A 10,909-nucleotide genomic window follows, 5' to 3' on the forward strand; every position below is an offset into this window, starting at 1 on the left:
GAACTCTTTGAGGAGTTTATTGAGGAATCCAAGAAGAAAATGCTGTAGGGTTCCCCGGAGGAATTTCTTGAGGATCCTCCGGAAGAATTCTTGGAAAATTCTCCGGAGGAATTCCTGGAAAATTCCTCGGAGGAATCCCTGGATAATTCCCCGGAGGAATTCCTGAATGCATCGCCAGAGGAATTCCTGAATAAATCCCCGGAGGAATTCGTGAATGAATCCCGGAGGAATTCCTTAATGAATCCCCGAAGGAATTCCTGAATGAATCCCCGAAGGAATTCCTGAAGGAATTCCCGGAGGAGTTCCCGGAGGAATTCCCGGAGGAATCCTCGGAGAAGTTTCTGGAGGAATTCCCGGAGAAATTTCTGGAGGGATTCTCGAAAGAATTCTTGGAGGAATTACCGAAGGAATTCTTGGAGGCACTCCCGGAGGAATTCTTGGAGGAATTCCCGGAGGAGTTTCTGGGGGAATCCTCGGAGGAGTTTCTGGAGGAATCCTCGGAGGAGTTTCTGGAGGAATTCCCGGAAGAATTCGTGGTGGAATTTGTGGAGGAATTCCCGGAGGAATTACTGGAGAAATTCCCGGCGGATTCCCTGAAGGAATCCTCGGAGGAGTTTCTGGAGGAATCCCCGGAGGAATTCCCGTAGATATTTTTGGAGGAACCAGTGATCTACACAGCTCCCGAATTATTATTCACCGAAATCCCCTCGACGTGCAGAGCGAGATTTTCCGTTTCTCGCTCACGTCCCGGGAGACATTCCACAGAAGTGACACTCATTTCTTCCGGCTTGTCCTCCGGGGACTCTTTCGGTAACTGCAAGTGTTTACAAAATTTGTTGCTTACCACTGGTGTGTTTTGTTCGAAACAAACAAATAAAAACAACACAACACTTTTAACATATATGAAATAGCAATCGTTTCCTGCGCAACTATCGGGCGCCTAAATTTGTGCGCTCGATGTTTCCCGAAAGCCTCGCTGCTATTTTACTAGCCCGGTTAGTAGCCCCCGATAAGGTATAGCGCTATGATACTGCGCTATGTAATTTAGTTTAGTCGCGCACCGGTAAAGGTGCTCTAACAGTACAATAACGACGCCGGCCACGTCCTTGCAGTCAGGTTGGAAGAGTGAAGGAATGTTAATAGCAACCTTTGTTATGTGAAAGTTGGCGTTTACCGCACGTCTCCACCAAAGGCTGCAGGAAGGAGTGATTGTTAGTAGGGCAGGTATCGTTGGGTCAGGATTCACTTCGATAAGTAATATGACCTTTTGGAGTTGCAGTATGCCGTGCAAACTGCAGTGATGTTGTTCGCTTCACGCGGAAAGCAAACAACCAACCACCCTCGTCAGGTGATTGCTCAATATACAACAAACGAAGCAACAATATACTACAAACGAAGCAACAAAGTGCTATTGTTCGCATCACGCGGAAAGCAAACAATCGACCACCCGCGTCAGGTGATCGTTTAATATTTACTATTAAAGACGCGACAACACATACAAACTTAAGCGCTATTGCTCACTCCGCGCGGAAAGTAAACAATCAGCCACCCGCGTCAGGTGGACACTCAAGATTTACAACAAAAGACGTGTCAAAACATGCAATCTGATGCGCTATTGCTCGCTTCACGCGGAAAGCAAACAATTGACCACCCACGTAAGGTGATCGCTCATTATTTATTCATAAAAATACTTGTAACCCTCATTAAATACTTTCTCTCCGTGTCACTTGTTAGTCACAAACGGATGAAAGTTTCTATTACTTTCAAACGCTCAGAGCGCCACCTCGACGTGAAGCGAGATACTGCGTTGCACGCGTATAACTTTTGAGTTCCACCAAGCGATCTCATTTAACCATGCCCACGTAGAAGTACCGAAATATTGGGGGAAAAGATAGGCACAAAAAAAAACCAGCTCAAAAACAGCCCACATTTGATAAGCCTGTGGGAGCGAGAAAGCCTCAAACTAAGCGCGCAGGAAAAATGAGAAGACATTTATCTCCACCAGCATCCAATACTTTGTATTGTTTGATGCGATCAAAAGAAAAGGGATCGCGTGATCATCTCCGGGGTTTGTGAATTTAATTGGGTGGAAATTGTCAACTGGAGCTGACCTATCTCTGCTCTGTTGTTTAGCCCAGGACAAGTGAAGACTCTAGTAACGCTAGAAATAGTTGTGAAACCCAAAAGAGATTGTTAACTTTGGTGTTAAACAGAAGAAGTAAGTCAGTTGAGTCTTAAATAATTTTCCTTTTAAAAATAATTAAAAGTATTTGTCAGGCTTAAGTGGATCACGTGGTTTTGATCAACCCGAGTGAGGAGAAATTGCTCTGCTTGTGATTAATTCTCCAGGTAAGGCTTGTTTGACACACGTGTTTTTTTATGATACCATAGTTTACGATGGAATTTAACACGTTGCTAGGTAGAAAACCCCACTGCGCAACGTGGGTGTTAGTTGGGAGTCGCCATCTTGGTCCAAACCTACGGCACAGTGCGGTGCCGCTTTGGGTTGGTGAATTTTCCATCCGTCTGCTGTGAGACCGGTCCAAATTAACGCCGTGAGACGGTTATCGTTTGTGCTTAACGAAGCTCGACCGCCCACCAACCCACCACCCAAGAAAAACTCGCCCAAGAACATCGCCGGCAACTTCAACGCCACCACGTGGCCGGATTGGCAAACCGACGAAGCTACGAAGTGGAACGGTTCAGTAACGGTTGCCCTCGTGACACGAACCTCGCGCCAACATCGTTAGGCCGTCACGCCGAAGCAGAATAACCACGGCCCTGTGAGAAATTGCGCCGCGTTGCTGACGGTCACCGAGGACTGGATGCGCACACGTGCTCACTGCTGGGCCAATCGAGGATATTGGAAGGACGAAGTGCCTATACCGGTAACGCCGGACCGAAAACGATTGATTCCGCTCCCCCCCAACACGTGCCCCCCTACGGAAAGAATAACAGGTCAGATTAGAATTAAGAGAAAACTGTACCTAGAAGGAAGAAGTGACGTCACTGATAGGCAGGGAACTACTCGAATTTCTTGAATACAAGCTAGCTCGACTTTGTTGCCAGAATTTCGTCTCCGTCTATCAGAGGTTCCCAAGTGAAAGTTGACGTTTCCATCTGGGTGTACCGGGTTGTTTTAACTGATTGATTACACCGCTGCGGGTGACTAGATCTCCTCTCATTATTTTAAAAATCGGATTAGGGACCCAATTTTTTTGGTCTTCTGGGTGGGAATGCTAAATGGATTCGGGTGTTTGAGCCTTATCAGCCCGCCTTGAAAAGAGTCTCTAGCCGAGTACTTTAAATTGCAACAGCAGCCTCTCTTTACGAGAGTGGCGCTTAAGCTGCTGATTGTTGGAAGCTTAACATTCGTTACATTTTGGCGCCCAACGTGGGGCCTGAAAGTTAGGGTTTGAATTTTGAATAATAAGTTAGTTCTAAACTTGGTTTAGAAGTGTAACCATTGGATTTTTTTTTTCTCTTTGTACATACATTTTGTTCTGCGTCTAGATTTAAAAAATTCTATTAGTAGTATTGGTTTAGGTTAAGAATTGAATTGGATTGGATTGGTTTTGATAAGTTTTTCTTTAGGTTTTTGACATTTCTTTTTTTTTCGGTTTCTAGGGCTCTTTACATTAGGCTAAGGATTATTTACTGAATTTAAGTGTTGCAATTAAACGAAAGTTAAATTTAATTGAATACAATGGAAATTTACCGGATTTATGCGAAAGATTTAGAGGACGAGGAAGTAGACTATGAACTTGCAATTCATGGCTGCCCCACCGGGGGTCCTTTGGACGCCAGATATCGATCTTTACGGTTGGCTTTGCGCCAACCAGAAGATGAAAATGTTCAACTTGAATCGTCGTTCACTTTAGAAAACGATCTTGATATCGTTCCTCAAAAACTAAGAGACATTGAAAAACGGTTGGAGACCGATGACCTCAAGTGTTTCTCTAGACTGGTGCACTATCACAAGCGGATTCGGCGTTACCTGCCGGAAACCGATGAACAAAGACGTGTTCAGGAAACCTTGCTGGACGCTATTGTTAGGATGGTTTTGAAATATTACAACATTGACATTAAAACAGCTGCTGAACAGATTCCCGTAATGCGTATACGGAAAGCCCTTCCAAAGACCATTGCTGTCTCTACTAACCCGGAAAGTTGTCAAGGTTGGAGAGACGAAGCAGCTGGTGGAGGTACAAGTTCGAACCATCACGTTGATCAGGATTTGATTAGTTTTGTGGAGGGTATGAAATCCCTTCCCGGATCTCAAGGTACCCCAAAAGGATCAATCGAAAATGGACCTAAAGGAGGAGTGATTCCGAAGCGCATTGAGTCAAGGAGGTTTAATGCCTCGCACGAACTAGCTCAGCGTCCACTTCTCTCGCAAGGACTAGAAAGACAAACCTGGTCTGGACCCTTGACGGAAGTCATAGGCAACGGACCAGCGATTCCATTCCCTAACGGAGGTGAAAAGCCAGCCGCCATTAACGAGTCACCAAAACAGAAGCTACTTCCCCCTCTCAAGGTATATGATCAAAGGGAAACGCCAGCGTTTCCAAGCATGGTTCCAAATGACCTGGCAGGTCAAACCCATCCTAAAGTTTCAAAAATGAAATCAGAAGGCTGGGGTTTGCTGAATACCTTCCCGGAAAATAGGAATGTAGGCGCCGCACCGGCGAATTTGGATGAATATGTTCATGTATCAGAAATTGAGCGATACGTCAAAGCGTATGTCGGTGAAATTCTCGCTCGCGAAAAAAGGAGCACTGCACCAATTGGTCCTGATGTGGCCGAACAGTTCGTCAATCTTGGGCTACGGGACTCCGGAGTAGCTCATACTGTAGGCCGTATGCCAGAGGAACCTAGTCGGCCGGCGAACGTTAATCCACAACATACATCGTTACCTAGAAGAATGCATTCCGTTAATGTTTTAGAAGATGAGGATCGAGACTGGGTTCAGAATCTGCGAGCAGTAAGTGACAATACAAGAAATGGACGACCCAGCGAAGCTCAAGCAAACTTAGACAGGGGAAATGGTGGGCACCTCTTCTCGCCTACAGTTGATTTTGGGGGAGCCTCGAACTATTCTTATCGTCGTCGGTTACCCCACCAAACCTGTAATATAATAGAGAAATGGCCAAAATTCTCAGGCGATTCTAATCCAGTCCCGGTCATTGACTTTCTCCGGCAGATAGAAATCTTGAGTCGATCCTATCAGGTTACGTCGGATGAACTTCGCATGCATGCTCACTTACTATTCAAAGATGATGCATATGTTTGGTTCACTGCATATGAGAGTCAGTTAACGACCTGGGACGCTCTTTTGTCGTACTTGAAAATGAGGTACGATAACCCGAATCGGGATAAATTTATTCGGGAAGAAATGCGCAATAGAAAGCAAAAACCCAACGAACTGTTCAGTGCATATTTAACCGATTTGGAGGCTATGGCTCAAAGGATGACCCGTAAAATGAATCCACAAGAAAAGTTTGACCTGATCATCGAAAATATGAAACTTTCATACCGACGACGGTTAGCTTTAGAGCCCGTTAACTCGATTGAACATCTCGCTCAATTATGTTATCGTTTCGATGCTCTGGAGGCTAATTTATATGCCCCACGAGCGAAACCAGTAGGGTTGAATGCAATTTTACACGAGGATGATTCCGATAAGGACTCGGAAGAAGCCGAGGAGGCTTGTTTATTAGCCCTCCAGGCAAAGAATTTGAAGAAAGGTTTTTCGAAGCCCGAATCAAGTAGGTTGAAAAGTATCCAAAACGAAGACACATTGTTGTGCTGGAATTGTCGAAAAACTGGGCACATGTGGAGAGAGTGTAGTTGGAAGAAGGGTATTTTCTGCCATATTTGCGGTTGTCCGGACACCGTTGCTTCGAAATGTCCAGAGAACCATCATCTGAAATCTCGTGACAGCTCTCAGTCGGAACCAAAAAACGAATAAAATCAGGAGTCCACGGGGACAGACCTCCTGAAAAGGAAACGGAAGAAGTTCCCATTCAAACATATCAATATCTAGGCCAAACCTATAACATTAATACTTGTTTCCGACGTTGTCCGCATTTAAGTGTCAAAATTTTGGAAAAGGAAATTGAAGGGTTAGCGGATACGGGAGCCGGGATTACGATCATCAACTCGCGAGATCTCGTTGAAAAATTAGGATTAAAAATACAGAAGTGTAGTATTCGGATAAAAACTGCCGATAATACCGAGTATACTTGTCTGGGGTATGCCAATATCCCATACACCTACGGTAATCAGACCTGCATCGTACCTACTGTTATTGTACCCGAAGTGACAAAGCCCTTAATATTGGGAGTTGACTTCTTAGATAGGTTCAATTTTCAATTAATGATACCTGAAAACCCGACAACCCTTAACTCCATGCAGTTGCTTTCCGTTTCTGCCGAAGAAACGAATAGTCCTTTATTATGGGCCGATAACTTTTTCTCTGAAGAAGAAGATGCAGTCTGTTTTAAGATTGAGCCCATAGCCCAAGAACATTTCCCAGAACCTGTTGACTTCGATGAAAGTCTGGAAATACCGACAATTGAGATACCGGCAACATCGCTTCAAAGTCCAATTGACATTGATACTGAACACGATCTGACCGCTCAACAAAAGCAAGAACTGTTTGAAGCCGTTCGTGAGCTACCAGCTACAAATGAAGGTCGCTTAGGACGGACAAGAGTACTAGAGCATTCAATCGACCTCATTCCAGGGTCTCAACCTCGTAGAATGCCCATGTACCGTTGGTCACCAACAGTAGAACGGGTAATTGATGAAGAAGTAGAGAGGATGCGCAAACTAGGGGTGATTGAAGAATGCTCTGGACCAGTGGAATTTTTAAATCCACTATTACCAATAAAAAAATCGAATGGGAAATGGGGAATTTGTTTAGACTCTCGCCGGCTGAACTCTTGTACCAAAAGAGACGATTTTCCCTTCCCGAATATGGTTGGAATACTCCAGAGGATTCGAAAGTCACGGTACTTTTCTGTGATAGACCTCTCGGAATCATACTACCAAGTTAGTCTCACGGAAACGGCCAAGGACAAAACGGCATTCCGAACTAATAAGGGTTTGTTCAGGTTTGTTGTAATGCCCTTTGGGCTTACAAATGCACCGGCAACGATGGCTAGGTTAATGACCAAGGTTCTGGGACACGATTTAGAACCATTTGTATACGTGTACTTAGATGATATCATCATTACTTCGTTATCGTTTGAACATCATTGTCAATTAATTAAAATCGTTGCGAGTCGGTTACAAAATGCAGGGCTTACGATCAATCTCCAGAAGTCCAAGTTCTGTCAAAGAAAAATCCAATATCTCGGCTATGTTCTCTCCGACGAGGGTCTATCTATGGATGTTTCTAAAATCCAACCGATATTAGATTACGCACAACCATGTTCTGTAAAGGATGTGCGACGCCTCCTTGGATTGGGAGCTTTTTATCAGAAATTCATAAGGAATTATTCTGAAATTGCGGCCCCCATTTCAGATTTGCTAAAGGGGAAGCGAAAAAAGTTTGTCTGGACCCCAGAAGCAAATCAAGCCTTTGAAAGACTTAAAAATGCTCTCATTTCCGCTCCTGTTCTGGCTAATGCAGATTTTGAATTGATGTTTATCATCGAAACCGATTCCTCCGACTCGGCCATAGGTGCCGTTTTAACTCAGGAATTGGCCGGTGAACGACGCCCTATCGCCTACTTTTCAAAAAAACTGTCCAGCACCCAGAAGCGTTACAGTGCTACGGAACGGGAATGTTTGGCCGTACTCTTGGCAATCGAACATTTCAAACATTTTGTCGAGGGCAGCCGATTCATGGTGAGAACGGATGCCATGAGCCTGACGTTCCTTCAGACTATGTCGATAGAATCCCGATCGCCTAGAATCGCCAGGTGGGCATTAAAGCTATCGAAATATGATCTTGTGCTGCAATACAAGAAAGGTTCTGAAAATGTGCCAGCCGATGCTCTATCCCGCTGTGTCAGTTCCATAGATGCCAGCCTTCCAGACCCCTACATTAGTGACCTCAAAAGACAGATCGAAAATGCTCCCGATCGATATAAAGATTTTAAAATTTTAGACGGTCATATTTTCAAGTACATTTCAAACACCACCCTTCCCGAAGATGCGGGTTCGAAATGGAAACTATTGGTCCCTAAACTAGATCGGCCGAAGATAATTGAAGACATTCACCGGGAAGCTCATTTAGGGTACCTTAAAACACTTGCGAAGATACGCGAACGATGGTATTGGCCAAGAATGAGTAGCGAGGTGAAACAGTTTTGCGCTTCCTGCGAAGTTTGTAAGGAATCAAAAATTCCGAACCAGAATACCCGACCCCTTTGCGGAAAACCCAAAGAATGCACGAGGCCTTGGGAAATGGTATCTATTGACTTTCTTGGACCCTACCCTCGTTCGAAGAAGGGTAACATATGGCTCCTTGTTGTGTCAGACTTTTTCTCAAAGTTTGTACTTGTTCAATGTTTAAGAACTGCAACTGCACCAGCTGTGTGTATGTTTCTCGAGAACATGGTGTTCACTTTATTTGGTGCACCGTCTGTCTGTATCTCAGACAATGCTCAGGTGTTTAAATCCAGTCAATTTCAAAAACTTCTTGAGAAATACGGGGTTAGCCACTGGAACCTCGCGGTATATCACCCCAGCCCTAACCCTGTCGAGCGAGTAAACCGCGTCATCGTTACGGCCATACGCTGTGCCCTTAACCAACGGAAAGATCATCGTGAATGGGATGAATCAATCCACACTATTGCCATGGCTATTCGTACAAGCGTACATGACAGTACGGGCTTCTCGCCGTATTTCATTAATTTCCATCGGAACATGATAAGTAACGGCCAAGAATACGATCATCTCCGATATTTGAACCCAGAAAAAGGCTGTGCACCCCAACAAATGAGCGAAGAAACGAAAAAACTGTTTGAAATAGTTCGAGAAAACCTCCATAAGGCCTATGAAAGGTATTCTCGACCCTATAACTTACGAGCCAATGCTCGACATGACTTCAGCCAGGGGGATGTCGTCTATAAGAAAGACATGCACCTTTCTGACAAAGCTCGAAACTTTGTTGGAAAGCTTGGCAATAAATTCTCGAAAGCCCGAATTCTGGAAAAGATTGGCACAAATACCTACGTTCTGGAAGACCTTGAAGGTCGCAGAATACCAGGAACATTTCATGGCTCGTTTCTTAAAAGGTCCTAGGATCTTCAGCTATGACAGCACTTTTGTCCGGAAAGTGCAAAACAATCGGCTCGCCTATAAAAACACACTTTGTGGTGCCCCGGCTTTGTCACGATTTCGAGATGCTTGTTGATTCCTCAATCGTTGACCTTTGCTTCACCGCTGTGAAATCAGTTCATTCAAACTTTACCGTGAAGTAGGAATGAGCACACAACCACAGCAGAAGAACAAGCTATGTAAGAGACTATAAGCTCAGACAACTGATTTCGATCATGGAAACACTCAAAGAGTAATTTAACATCCGGAACTAGTTGAGTGTCTAAAACCATCAAAACATTACGACCTCCTAGTGTACCGAAACTCACTTCTTCGCATAATCCTTGCCTTCGCTAAAAATAGATCCACATTAGATTCACTTTAGTTGTACAGAACTCCAGCCATAGATTCGAGGAGTATTGCATAGTTTACACGGTTTACACAGAATTAGCCCCTTTGCACCTTGTACATTACCTGAAACCATCCTTTACAATAGTTTGTCCATCTTTGTAATAGATTCTCATGCCAGTAAAGTAATAATTTCTCCTAGTTTTCTGTAAATCCAATCCAGTTTTCTTTGATCCACCGGTTCCTCGCACGTTGGCTTTGTTGTAATGACAAAAGTCTGACAGTGCGATGTTTTAGTCATGACAGTTCGGGTCGTTTCGTTAAGTACCCGTTTCTGAAAACATAAGTTTTAAGACAAACGCTTCATTGTTAATGCGTTTGTTCCGTTCATTGATGCGTTCATTGAAATTTCAATGGCGATAAATAAATTTGGTCTGAGGCCTGTAAATAGTAATTCTAATGTGAAGGAGGTTAGTAGTAGTTTCGAAGCATTTGTTTTCTGTTTCTCAGATAAATCTGGGGTTATACTATTACAAAGGTAAAGATATAAGATTGAAAAGATTCTCAAAAAAGTTTGAGGTTATTTGGCTTAAAATCGGTTGGATTTGAATTGTTTCCAATAATTTTTGGAGTTAAATCGGTTTAGACTAAGAAATTATGTTGCAAAGGTTTTGTATTTCTAGATTGTTTTGTTTGCATTTAGAATATTTAGAAAAAAAATGAGACGCAGAACAAAACTAGTATGACTAATAGAGAGTTAGCGTTTTAAAGCTATAAAAAAAAACTGAATTCAAACTTAAATAAAATCTAAGTTAAATTATTTTAGCGCATCGTTAAGTATTATTTTCTATGGCAACAAAGAAGCAAAACTATTAAAACAGTATAAAAATTTTGAAATTTTTAATCAAATTTCAAAATTTTTATAAGTAAGCAACGACGAATGTAACCCTCATTAAATACTTTCTCTCCGTGTCACTTGTTAGTCACAAACGGATGAAAGTTTCTATTACTTTCAAACGCTCAGAGCGCCACCTCGACGTGAAGCGAGATACTGCGTTGCACGCGTATAACTTTTGAGTTCCACCAAGCGATCTCATTTAACCATGCCCACGTAGAAGTACCGAAATATTGGGGGAAAAGATAGGCACAAAAAAAAACCAGCTCAAAAACAGCCCACATTTGATAAGCCTGTGGGAGCGAGAAAGCCTCAAACTAAGCGCGCAGGAAAAATGAGAAGACATTTATCTCCACCAGCATCCAATACTTTGTATTGTTTGATGCGATCAAA

General features: G+C 43.3%; 1 protein-coding gene across 2 annotated transcripts; it reads left to right on the forward strand.

Annotated features, from left to right (window-relative positions):
- Positions 1-459: 459 nt before the first annotated feature.
- LOC115270933 (uncharacterized) lies at positions 460-7,735 on the forward strand. Of its 2 annotated transcripts, none has more exons than XM_062859821.1 (2): positions 460-2,349; positions 2,420-7,735. In XM_062859821.1, the coding sequence occupies exon 2, from the start codon at positions 3,707-3,709 to the stop codon at positions 5,969-5,971; it is 2,265 nt and encodes a 754-aa protein (XP_062715805.1). In that variant the 5' UTR covers positions 460-2,349; positions 2,420-3,706; the 3' UTR covers positions 5,972-7,735. The 2 variants fall into 2 exon arrangements, with proteins under 2 accessions (XP_062715805.1, XP_062715804.1); XM_062859820.1 differs by having other exon boundaries at positions 461-1,348; positions 1,457-7,735.
- The last annotated feature ends 3,174 nt before the right edge of the window (positions 7,736-10,909 follow it).

The sequence above is a fragment of the Aedes albopictus genome, chromosome 3 (assembly GCF_035046485.1).
Source record: "Aedes albopictus strain Foshan chromosome 3, AalbF5, whole genome shotgun sequence".
Classification (NCBI taxonomy): domain Eukaryota; kingdom Metazoa; phylum Arthropoda; class Insecta; order Diptera; family Culicidae; genus Aedes; species Aedes albopictus.